Here is a 12,751-nt window from a genome sequence, read left to right as displayed (position 1 = left end):
GAGTGCTGCCCACACATGGAACGGAAGCTGCCCAGGGGGTACGGTCAGCATCCGCTCTCCAGCGTGTGTCCTCCTGTGTGTGCGTGTGGTGGCCATCCAAACACTCAGCGCTTCCTGCCATTGTTGCTGTTTGGCAAGGACAGAGGTCTGTGATCTGGGCCACTTCTGTGTCCCCACCATGGAGGACACAGGCTTTGCACTCTGAGATCTATGACTACTGGTTGAATAGGAACCAGTATCCAGGCCTCCTGGCTGCTCTGCCCACACAGGAGGTGTCATCTGATCCTCGCTAGTGTCCCAGGAGGCCACCTCCTTCTTCAGGAGCAAATGCTCTAGGCCCCTCAGAGTCACAAGGAAAAGGAACGCGTGTGTCTGTATGTTGTACATATATATCTAAGTGTGTGTATGTGAGAGTATGTGTGTGGTGTGTTTCCGTGTTGTACATGTGGTATATCTGTGTGAGTACGTGCCTGCATGTAAGTGGTCTATGTGTGTCTGTGTGAATATATATATACACACACCATACCTATGTGTGTGTTAGTGTGTGGGCAGGGACACATCAGAACTGCTGATAACTCCCACAGGACCAGACCCACAGGAGGGTAGGAGAGAGGCACCCACTGACAAGCTGCTTTGAAAATATCCAGGTGGGGCCATCTGGGTATCGCCAACCCCTGGCCCCTGCCTCTATAGCCTTGAGGTCTTCAAATACAGACAGAAGCCACCCTCCGTTCCTAGGACCCTCTACAACCCAGAAAGACCCCTGCCCCCCCCAATCAGGACCCACGATTGAGGTTGCTAGGTTCTCTCCCTGAGCAAGCTCAGTTCTGAGAGCATGCTGGCCACTCACCTCTGTGCCGGTATCTAAGAGCTTAAGCTTTCCCCACACTCCTCTGAGCCCCAGAGCTAGGGGCACCATTTAAATCCCAGCAGCTTCAGGGCGGCTGGAGCACTGGCGGCCTGAGATCTCCCAACCTGGGCCCCCATGCTTCTCTTTCCAAGCCTTGGTACTGAGTGGCCCGCCCCACCCCCTCGTTCCCCAGGACACAGGGAGGGATCTGATGCACTACAAACACCCCCGAGGTTTTCTGACAAGGCATTTATTAGCTCCTGAGTGTTTCGGGGCCAGGGCTAGTCTGGGGCCGAAAGCGAGCTCTGGGGAGTCCTGAGTGTGCACCATGGGCCCCGGAGACAGGAGTCTGCTGTGTGGTTCCTCTTGTCCTCCATCCAGAAAAGGGGGGGGAGGTGGCCTTCCAACTCCAGTGTGCCCCAGAAGAACCAGTCCAACCGGTCCCTAGCCATCCTTTTGCTGGCTGGCGTTGGTGTGGTTGGAAGTGGGGGTGGGAATTGGCGTTCCTATTTGTCCAGTGTCTGTGTCTCGGGGTCACACATAAACTGCCCGCCGAGAGATGAGGGAGCCATCCAGATGAGATTCCATGTCATCCTTAGGTGACTCGTGTGCAGGTAGCATGAGGCCTTCCTCTGCCTTCGCTTCTTCCTCCTCCTCATCTTCCTCCTCCCTGCCATCTGGCCTCATAGGCTCGGGGGATGAAGATCTCCAGAAGACAGGACCCCCGTTCCCAAACACCTGAGTCTTTGGATCGTAGGATCCTCTGTCGACATCATTTCCTCCTCCTCCAGGGCTCTTCCGCCTCCTCCTCCCCCTCAGCAGGAGCAAGGCCAGGAAACCCCCAGCCAGGAGTAGCACCAGCAATGTTCCCCCCACGGCCCCCCATACCAGCGGACCCACATCTCGGGAGGCCTGGGGGGTGTCTGAGGAGAAAGGAAGGAGAGAGAAAAAGAGAAGGAGAGGGAGTCAAGAGGACACATCTGGGGGTGAGGGTATGGGGGAGACCCAGGACACAGGTTAGTGACCAGAACTTAGGTGACTAGCTTGGAGAAAGGAGAAGGAAGAAGAAGGGGTATCCATGACCCTTCACTGCTGGATGGGCACAGTATAAGGAGAGGCTGCCAGCTGATGCTGCCTAGCTATGTTTCCACATGTCCTCAAAAATGAAGACTGCATCAATGTGTGGTGATGACTGTCATCCTAGTGCTTGGAGAATAAGGCAAAGGATCATGTCTTTGCCTTACTAGCCTGGGCCACATAGTGAGACTTTATCTCAAACACTCTAAGATGGGAGGGGGGAGTGGCTGGCCTGAGGATGGTCAGAAGTAGAGCCCCTGCCTTAGAACCCCCCAGTGAGGGGCTGGGGTGTGGCTCAGTTGTTTGCTTAAAGGCCCTATATTTCGACACCTACCAAACACTTTTTTTTTTTTTTTTTTGGTGTGTGTGGCCTGTAGTCATACCTATTGGGAAAGCTCAGGTAAAATCCCATGTTTGAGGCTGTCTTCACCCCTCCCTCAAAAACAATAAAAAAGATGATGAGGCCAGTAACAGAGTTAGGGGTGGTGTCTCAGCCCCTTGCACACACAGGGGGGCTGTGCTCAGGAGAAGCAGATATAAGCAGAACCCCTCTGCTCTCTCCCACTAGGACCCAGAAGGTGGAGGTGGGAGCAGGTAGTGGGAGGTGCTGATCACACCTGCTGATCTCCTTGCTTGGGAGGTCTCAGATCCTCCTCCCTATCTGACCATGCTTCCTCCCCACCTGCTCAACAGTGGTGGGGGTACAAAGGAAATCAACAGCACAGGGGATCTAAAGCCTCACCTACCTGGGTGCCTTTTTGCAATACAAGAGTCCCATGGGCTATTATGACGGCCCTCAGCCCACTAAGGGAGACACAAATAGGTGCCTGGTTCCTGACAAGTGTCATCAGCGGGTGGCCAGGAGTCCGTGTTGCTCAGCCCCATGTCCTCGGCATTCTATTACAGCTGCTTACCAGTGGACCCTGTGCTGGCCAAGCTAGAGTGTTCTGCCAACACTTTCAGTTTGCCTTCACAGCACTGGGAATGGAGTCCAGATTCTTGGCCTTGCTGAGGTGTTTTACTACTGAGCCATGCCCCTGCTCCGCACTGGGGGATTCTAGGCAGGGGCGGATCTCTAAGCTAGTCTTCTAGCCACAGTGTTATATTTTTGAGATTTGTTGAGAGGATTTTTGGAATCTTGAGAGGATCTCATGAATCTCAAGTTGGCCTCACCTTCCTAATCTTTTTCTCCAGCTCTCAAACGCTGAGATCGCAGGGCTGGGCTACCACACCCAGGTTCTGAGTAATGTTTGCAAATAGAGCGTCATGCTGGGTGCAGTTATTGAGCGCTCTGGATCCCAGCATGCAGGAGGCAGAGACAGGCAGATCTCTGAGTTCAAGGCCAGCCTGTACATACTAGGTACATGAGTCCCCACCACAGTGAGACCCTGCCTCAAAACAACACACAATACAAGATCAAATAAATACGATAATAAAAACATGCAAATAAAGTCATAGTTTAGGGGGTCGTGCAAGTTCTTTAGAAACAGGACCTTACTCTGTATATGGACCTGCATCTACCTCGGTGGGTGGGTGAGTGCATGGGTGGGGCAGTCTCTGAAAGGAGACGCTGATGCTTTGTCTGCCTCTAAGCACTGCACAGAGGCAGGAAGGAGGGCTCTCCGAGTGCTACTCAGAACGTCCCTGCAGTTTTCTTCAGTGAAGTTCGGGGCACCCGGGAGGTGAGGGAGGGGCCTCGGTGCCCGGCAGCCTGTCTCTGTCTCTGTGAGGTAAGGACCAGGAGTTCTCGGCAGAGCTCTGCCACATGGCACCGCATGTCCACTTGTGTTTTCACCGTCAAGAATTTATTTATTATGTATACAGTGTTCTGCCTGCTTGTATGCCTGTGTACCAGAAGAGGGCACCAGATCTCAGTCTAGACGGTTGTGAGCCACCATGTGGTTGCTGGGAACTGGACTCAGGACCTCAGGAAGAACAGTGTTTTCAACCTCTCAACCATCTCTCCAGCCCTACGAATTTAAAACCATGGCCACGTGAGACCGTGAATGTGTGGGAACTACGAGAGTGTGGCTGGGCGAAGGACTTGGACTCAGTGCCTTGGAAGGTGAGAGTAGTTGGGCCTCTCCAACTACTGCCAAGGGGACTGATTTCCTTCCTTCCTCTCCCCCACCCCCCCAAGATATGGTGACTTGAAACCTGCTATGTAAACCAGGCTGCCTACCAACTCAAAGAAATCCTCCTGCCTCTGTCCCCCAGGTGCTGTGATTAAAGGGCTGGACTACCACGCCCAGCTTGCTTGGTTTTTCCGAGAGAGAGCCTTAGCTCTGGACTCACAAAGTAGCCAGTGCTGGCCTTGAACATTTATTTGATCCTCCTGCCTCCGCCTACGTTCCTGAATGCTAGCGTCTTAGGTGTGCACATGCCTGGCCCAGCTACTGGATTTCTAGGGGGCTCAGTGTGCCTGTTTCTGTGTGCCTGGTGTGACATTTTGGGCTTGTCTTCAGTGGTGTCATGTGGCAGTTTCCTCTGAAGCTAAAATCTCCATTCTGGAAGGAAACCTCAAGGCAGAGGGTGTTAAAAGTGAGGTAAAATGTTCTACCCCCAGGGAATAGCCTTAGGCTTAGAACATAAATGGCTCAGAGGTTACGGGAAGTCCCAGAAAGTGATGAGACACCAGCAACTCCACCCCCCTCTAAGCATATATAAGAGGCGAGGAGGGCCGAGGCTCTTAGATGCAGAGCCTCCTGGAGGAGACACAGAGGTAAGCTGAGCGGGCGGGAACGGACACCCTCCACCGTGGAGCTGCCTGCAGGTGTGCTGTGCGCGCCAGGCTCCCAGCCCTGTGGGCTATCACCCCTGCTGGGGTGGGCTTCGCTGAAGCGGCTGTCCTCCTGTAAGTACCCTCAGGACAATTCACGGCCCATGTTGGACTGTGGTGTTCTCCACACACTCATCTGTTGCTGACTTCCTATTTTGGGATACGTGGACTTTTTTTCTTTTTTTTTTTTTTTTTTTTTTACATCTCTCGAGGGTTTCTCTGTGTAGCCCTGGCTGTCCTGGACTCGATTTGTAGCCCAGGCTGGCCTCGACCTCAGTGATCCACCTGCCTCTGCCTCCCTGAGTGCTGGGATTACAGGTGTGCACCACCACAGCAGACTTAGATGTTTGTTCTTATCTCCCCAGGAACAGGGTCCCGAAACAAGTGGGTCTGTGCTAGCTTTATGGGAGTCAGGGCGTCTTTCTCTCTCCTAAAGGTTTATTTTTAACACTCTCTCAACGTGTGTGTACACATGCCCCTGCGGCAGGCGTTGTTAGCCGCCCAGCATGGGTGCTGTAAACCCAAGTGTGGGGGTCTCTGCAAGAGCAAGACGCACACTTAACCACCGAGCCATCGCTCCGGCCCTCCAAAGGTTCTCCCTGCACTTAGGGTACAGGAGTAGCTGACTGAAGAGTGGACCATTCATTAATCAAGACTGGGACTACGTAAGGCAGGCACAGCAGTGCAGTCTCTTCAGCACTTCGGAGGTGAAGGCTGGGGCACTCAGAGGCAGGGATAGCCTGGGCTATGTAGCCAGACCCTGTCTCGTACACACACACTTGTTCTCTATCTCTGCTACGTGATGCCCAGTGCTGTCTCTGCGTGCAACAGCAAGGAGCTGTGGCTGGGTGAGGCCCACAGAATCCACACCCGATGGGTCCCCGAGCGGAGAGAAACCTCTCTTTAGAGAGGGGACCTCAGTAGGGATTGCTCAGCACATGACCGAGTGACTCAAAATCCCTGCAGCGGAGTTTCTAGATACAGAGATAGCTTCTGGCATGTTCTTCCGGTGTGTGATGAAGGATGATTCTGTATGCGAACTGTGGCCCTGTTTGACAGTGTTTTCCTTTAAGCACATGTCCCAAGGGTTCAGAGCTGATGAGCAAGGTGAGTCTGTGTTCCCACAGGCATGTCAGCTTGCCTTTGGGTGTCCAGGCAAAAGGGTGTGTTCTCAAGAAGGGCGTGTCCAGCTGCACCACAGGGCCAGGCTATGGCTTTCATCTTCCGTCTAAGCCATCTCTGGTGTTCCTGAGGGGCTCAGGTCCTGCCTGGTAGGGTCCCTGCTTCAGATTCACGTTTTGCATAGGCAAACTGTGTGGCACCAGCAACAGTATTTCTAATTCTTTTTTGTTTCAGAACTGAGGGCTTTTTGTTTTGTTTTGTTTGTTGTCTAGACAGGGTTTCTCTGTGTAGCCCCAGCTGTCCTGGAACTCCCCCTTAGATCAGGTTGGCTTCAAATTCACAGAGATCCACCTGCCTCTGCCTCCTGAATGCCTCTGCCTCCACCACCCAGCCAGAACCGAGGTTTTCAACATGCTAGTCAAGTGCTCTATCACTGAGCCACACCCCCAGCCCTTCACAGGGGATTCTAGGCAGGGGCTCTACCACTGAGCCATTTCCCTAAGCCTCTTCTTATGTTTTATTTTGTGAGATTATAGTTTTGTTCTGAAGCCCGCACTAGATCAGAACTCACTCTGTAGTCCCTGTAGCCTCTTGTTTTTCTTTTGCCTCAGTCTTCAACATGTCTGGCTAATAATGTTTCCAAGAATGACTTTTTCCTGATTCCTGTGGCATGTCATAGGCCCTGGCCAGTGTCTCTCCCTCTTTCTTGGGGGCGATTCTGACTATATATGGCTTCATTTGGGACTGGATTTCCAGGTTTCAAGAGAATTCCCAGCCTTGGTTCATCTCCAGCTGTGGGCCTTGGCTGTGGTTCTCATGACTGAGCAAACTATTTCTTGCTCTGTGTGGGTCTGTATGTTGATAGCTACAAAAACCAAGTGCACTAAGACAGTCCTCCTCCTCCCAGGGACAAAGCTTCACAGCTGTCTTTAGACCTTGCTTCTACCATAGACCCAAGCTGGCTTTCTAATTCCCTTGTCTCACTGAATTTTGGGGCTTCTCTTTCTTTCTTTGAAACAGGGTCTTGCTATGTAGCACAAGCTAGCCTCACAGCAATCCTCCTGCCTCGGTTTCCTGAATAAGTGCTGGGACTACAGATGTCCACCATGCCCAGCTTAGGCCTTGGCTTTTATGACACCCCAGCACAGGCTCCCACTTCCTAAGTCCTCTGCCAACACTCCTTCCTGGTCACAGCTTGTGGTCAGAGCCTACACCTGCAGGCCAACCAAGATGGACAAACTGCTCATCTGTGCAGAGCGAGGCAAGTCTGATTCCCTCTCAAACTACGGCAGCATCAGTGATACCCCAAAGTAGACCCAAACCCCGAAGGGAGAAACCACTGGGCTTTATACTCAAATACCAAGACCTCCTTACCTCGCACCAGGATGAGCTGCTCAGCACGGCCTGTCCCCACGGCATTGGTGGCGGTACAGATGAAGGTAGTGTTGACCATCCGATCCACAGAGTGGACGAGCAGCTGAGAACCCTGGACGACTGCGGAGGATGGGAAGACGCCCGAAGTCCTAAGAGTATGGGGTGATGTGAGCAGCATAGCAGGTGTCCAGGGACAGCAGGCTTACCCGGACATTCCAACTGTCGGCTTTCCTTCTGCAGACCTGGAAGGCCAGGCCCTCTCCTCCCTCAGACCCCAGCCCTCCTCCCTCACGCTCAATCTAGGGTTCATGTCACTCACGTGCTCCAGTCGTAGCCTGTGGGCTCTGGGTTGCTTCGAACGTCACAGGTCAGCATGGCCTCACTTCGGCCAAGGTACCAGTTGTCATCATAGCCAGAGATGGAAACTTCAGGAGGGTCTGAGAGAGAGGGATGACAGACTCAGAGACAAGTGGAATCCAGAACTTGGGGCAAGTTAGCAGCATAGATGACATCAGTCACTACAAACTAGGCTTAGCAGGCCACACCACACATGCTCTAAACAGAGTAGACCCCACCCAGGAAGCCACATGGATGTCAGCTCAGGCAGGGACCAGAAAGCAACTACAGGTATCCTGTTGTGTGTATGTGTCTTCATGTGTGACATAACATGCCTAGAGTAGTGCAAATGGGAGAGTACATCCAGACAGTTTGGGGCAGCCAGTGTAGACAGACAGGAAGCCAGGGTGGCCAGGCTCACACTGAGGGTCTCAGGATGACTATGGCTGGAAGGAGACACTGCAGACGAGGTAGGGGGACTCATCACACAGTCTAGGGCACAACCACCCCACTGGGATCCTGGGTCAGTTGCCACAGTGAGCTGACGGTGGTACGCTGCAAGTACTGGGTTTGACTGGCATGGCTCATGCTTGTCACCAGGCACTGAGGAGGTAGGTAGAGGAGGATGAGTTCAAGGTCACCTTTAGCTACATAGCGCTCAAGATTAACCTCAGGCGCGAGAGACCCCGTCTCAAAAAAACAAAGTCTGGAGAGATGGTTAAGAGTATGCACTGTTCTCAGTGGGCTTGGTTCCAACACCCACATCGGGCGACTCGCCCGTGCCTCCAGCTCTCTAGGGGCATCTGCTGCCTCTGGCCTACACTCCGGCACAGACACATAGAAATAATTATAGATATTAAAGTAAGTCTTTAAGGAGCAAAACAAAACTGCCATCCACGGTGATGCACGGCTTTAATCCCAGCACCGGGGAGGCTGAGGCAGGTCCGTCCGTCCCTGTGAGTTGGAGGACAGCTGGGTCTACGTAGAAAGCTCAGGGCCAGCCAGAGCTACAGTGAGATCCTGACTTGAAACAAAATAAAACAAAAATGAGCCAGGGGTGGGGGATTCCAGCCTTTGTGTGCTGAGTGCGTGGAGGCGTCCCTAGATAAAACCGAGGGCTGTCACTGTACGCAGTTTCTGGAGAAGCCCTGGACATTTGGGGACGGCTGGGGCAACTTCAAGGCCCCTAGCAGCCAAAGGAAACAGAGAGCAGGGGTCAGCGGAAGCCCCGGGGAGGCTATGTGAGCAGTAGGGCTGAGGCTGGCTGGGCTCGAGTCCATGCCCAGCATGCACAAGGCCCCTAGGTCCACTCTCCGCGCCTCACAGGGCCAGGTGCAGTACACACCTGTAATCCCAGCACTCTGGAAAGTGGTGTCTGCCGGGTTAAGAGTTTCCTAGCGGTCATGCTCAACCACATGAGGGCAGCCTGGACTACCTCAGACTGTACCTCAAAACCACAAACACTCTGAGGTCAGGAATGAAATCCAGTTGATTCAGGCAGGGGAGCAGCCCTGTGTGGAGAGCGAGGGTTACAGGTTTGGGTCGGGGGCTGCATAGGAGCAGGTCGTCCTCAGCTGTCTGGGAAGTTTGAGGCTAAACCAAGCTACATGAAACCCTGTCTTCAAAAATGAATCAATGAATGAATAAAGTGTGGCAAAAGCGCGAGGATCAGCAGTGTCCAGGATAGTTGATGAAGGCCGTAAGGGAATATTGTATCACCTGCAAGTCAGAAAAGACAATGCAGGGACAGCTGTCTGCAGGCAAACCAAGTCCTTTAAAAAAAAAAAAAAAAAAAAAGACAGGATTTCAATTTGTAACAGCCCTGGCTATCCTCCTGGACTTGCTTTCTTGACCATGCTGGCCTTGATCTCACAAAGATCTGCTGCCTCTGCCTCCTGAATGCTAGGATTAAAGGCGTGTGCCACCACCATCCAGGATATTTTTCTGTTTTCTTGTTTGATCTCACACCTGGAAACTGGAAGTAAGTGAACCCCCAGGCTCTGAAAGCCCTCTCAGCTTAGCTCTCATTCTGGTGCAGGAAGGCGGGAACCCACAGAAGCCAGCGTAAGCCTGATGTGATGGTGCCTGCCTTAATCCCAGTACCTGGGAGGCCTCGGGCAGGTGGGTCTCTGAGCTGCAGGCCACTGTGGCTTAAAAAGACACCCAGTGTAGACCGCAGAGGCACACACCTGCCAGGCCTTCAGAAACTGGTACAGACAACAGGCCAGATTTGGCTGATGGAAAGGAACGCAGACAGGGGCCAGCCAGGACAGCAGGGTGAGGGAAAGCCACCGTCCTGCTCACTCACAGCGCACGGAGAGGGACACCGGCAACAGGATCGGCTCTTCGAAGCTCTCGTGTTCTACTTTGCACGTGACCTTGACGCCATCTGCTCGGCCCACGGGCACCAAGGAGTATCGGCTGATGACAGTGACTGTGCCAGGCTGTGGCCCCGGCTCCTGAATGTCTTTAGCCTCTCCACCCAGGGATGAGATCCAGGAGATCCGGGCAGGTGGGCGCCCCCCCGTGGAGACACAGCGGGCAACGGGCACGGACTGGGCGCCAATCGTGACCTCCTGAGCTTCTGCGTGGTTCTCAGGCTGGGCTAGGGAGGGGACCAAAGGAGACATGTGACTCATGAGTTACAGTCACTCAACAAACATCTGAACAGCAGTGGGGGCTGATGGGGCCCCACAGTCAGAGTCTGCTTCCTGGATTGAGAGCCCAGCCCCACGGCCTAGCTGTGGGCAGGCCACTTTAACCCTTTCCTCTAACGTCAGAGTAACACGGCCCCCACCCCATGGCGCCCATACCCAGTGCTTAGGATCTGTCTGGCATACATTATCCTAGCCTGTGAGACTGGGTCTCACAGTGTGGCCTTGGCTGACCTTGAACTCACAGAGGTTCCTGCCTCTCTCTGCCTGAGTGTTGAGGGTAAAGTTGTGCACCACCAAGCCAGGTGTGTGCAGGACATTTTACAGAACCCATTCTGCCCTTTCAGAAAGGTGCACAGGCCAAGGCTGGTAGCCCAAGCGAGTGATCCTGCCATTGGGAAGGGTGAGGCAGGAGGATGGTGAGTTGGAGGCTAGCTTGATCTACATAATCAGATTTAATAGTAAAAAATAACTGGGGAGGAGCTGGAATTAGGGCTCAGCAGTTAAGAGCACTCCACACTTTCAGAGGACCCAGGTTCAATTCCCAGCACACACATGGCGGTTCACAACTGTCTGTAACTCCAGAAGACCTGGCACCCTCAGGCACACATGCAGGCAAAACACCAATACACCTGCACAAGGAAGCTATGGTGGGGTGCATGCCAGCACTGGGGAGGTGGAGGCAAGAGTATCAGAAGTTCAAGGTCAGCCTCAGCCACACAACTTCCTGGAATACATGAGGCTTTTGTCTCAAAAAACAAAACAGAACAATAACAACAACAAAGTTGCTACAATGAATAAATAAAACCAAAAGCAGAGAAAGAGAGAGAGCGCACCACAGCCTGGAAGAAACTGAAAACTCTATAGCGGAAGCATACGGTTTGACAGTATAGCTTGAGCTGAGAGTGGCTACACAGGCCTTTGAGCCCAGTGCTTGGGAGGCAGAATAAGGTAGATCTCTGTGAGTTCGAGGCCAGCCTGGTCTATAAAGTGAGTCCAGGACAGCCAAGGCTACACAGAGAAACCCTGTCTTTTAAAAAACAAACAAACAAACAAACAAACAAACAAACAAAAAAAAAAACCCGAAACCAAACCAAGCAAAACCAAATAAAAAAATCAAACAAATAGAACAAAACACACACACAAACACAAAGAAACCCTGTCTTGAAACAAAGAAAGAGGAAGAGGAAGATGACAATCTAGAGATTTGAGGGAACACATTCCTGACTAGGATGTCCGAGGAAAGGTCTGTGTGTGGGCTCACTGCTAGAGCTCTTATCTCAGACGCTGAGGCCCTGGGTTCCATCCCCCAGCTCGAGAAGGGAAAAACAAAGTGTCCTATTTCTTTTCCTGTAATCACTATTTTCCTGTGCTTCTACAAAAAAGGGATTCTCCAGCTGGCCATCACTTTTGCTCTTTCACCTTATCCTCCCAGAAAACTTCCTTGGAAAAAAAAGCTTCCTGGGAAGCTCCTCTTGCCAGCAGAGACTGGCTAGGGTGCTCAGCCCCAGAACTCATCCCAGTGCAAGGCTAATTTCCTCAAAGGGACTCTGTGGCCTCCACATCACTAGCCTCTCCACAGAGGCAGATGTTGCTCTAGCCACAGTGCCCGTGGCCTAATTGATGTTCTAAAAGTTGCCTGCCCTCCCTCCCCCCACCCGTTCTCCCTTTCAGCAGGCTGTGAATGGTGGGCAAGGCTCTGCCATTGAGCCACTCCCCAGCTTTCTCCCTGCCTCCTTCCCTGCCCCATCTCTCCTCTGTATCCCTCCCTTTCATTTCTGTTTCACTGTGCATGCCAAGGCAAGCACTCGGTACTGAGCAACAATCCCAACTTTCCTCTATTTATTTTTTATTGAAGTAGGGTCTGGCTGTGTAGCCCAGGCTGGCCCCAAACTCATGATCCTGCTTCAGCCTCTCATGCTCGAGAAGAGGCACATGCCCAGATGCCTGGCTTGAAGTCTCTCTCTCTCTCTCCTTTTGAGACAGTTTCTCTGTGTAGCCCTGACTGTCCTGGAACTAGCTATGCTGACCCAGCTGGCCTTGAACTCAGAGATCCGCCTGCCTCTGCCCTGGGATTACAGGTGTGTGCACCATGCCTGGCTTTAAGTATTTCTTGACCTTACTCTTGTTGAAACTACTCCACAGGAGCAGAAGGCTTTACAGGTTTGGGAGAAGGGCTTTGCTTTGCGCGTGTGTGCGTGTATGTGTGTTGATTCAGAGACAGGATCTCACATAACTCAGGCTGGCCTCAGCTCATGTTATATACCTGAAGATGACTTTCTTATAACTTTCAAGTGTTGGGATTGCAGTCATGTGCTGTCATTCCTAGTTTCATGTGCTGGGAATTGAACCTAGGGCTTTGTGAATCACAGGAAAGCACTCTACCAACCAAGCCACATTTCCAGCCCTGATTTTTCCCCCCATAGGATATTGAACCCTAGAACACTGTGTATGCTGGGCACATGCTCTGTTGCTGAGCCCCAGCCCCTTACTGGGGGTTTCTAGGCAGGGACTCTACCACTGAGCCACACCCCAGCCCCTCACTGGGGGATCCTAGGC

The 12,751-nt window shown here is 52.6% G+C and overlaps 1 protein-coding gene across 2 annotated transcripts in view; it reads right to left on the bottom strand.

The window, feature by feature from the left end:
* The window catches only part of Nectin2 (nectin cell adhesion molecule 2), a 32,549-nt gene that overhangs the window by 7,237 nt on the left and 12,561 nt on the right, over positions 1-12,751 (bottom strand). Inside the window, exons 3-6 of one of the 2 annotated variants that reach the window (XM_055615425.1) lie at positions 9,847-10,143; positions 7,522-7,639; positions 7,203-7,351; positions 1,085-1,773 (exon numbers count right to left, since the gene is read on the bottom strand). In XM_055615425.1, the coding sequence (XP_055471400.1) occupies positions 1,385-1,773; positions 7,203-7,351; positions 7,522-7,639; positions 9,847-10,143 (953 nt within the window). In that variant the 3' untranslated portion in view covers positions 1,085-1,384. Of the gene's footprint in view, positions 1-1,084; positions 1,774-7,202; positions 7,352-7,521; positions 7,640-9,846; positions 10,144-12,751 lie in introns of those variants that run through there. The other variant, XM_055615424.1, reaches the window with a different exon arrangement.

Source organism: Psammomys obesus, unplaced genomic scaffold (assembly GCF_907164565.1).
Source record: "Psammomys obesus unplaced genomic scaffold, mPsaObe1.curated_primary_1811, whole genome shotgun sequence".
Classification (NCBI taxonomy): Eukaryota; Metazoa; Chordata; class Mammalia; order Rodentia; family Muridae; genus Psammomys; species Psammomys obesus.
The sequence above is the reverse complement of the archived record's forward strand: the minus strand, read 5'-3'. Positions and strand labels throughout refer to the sequence as shown.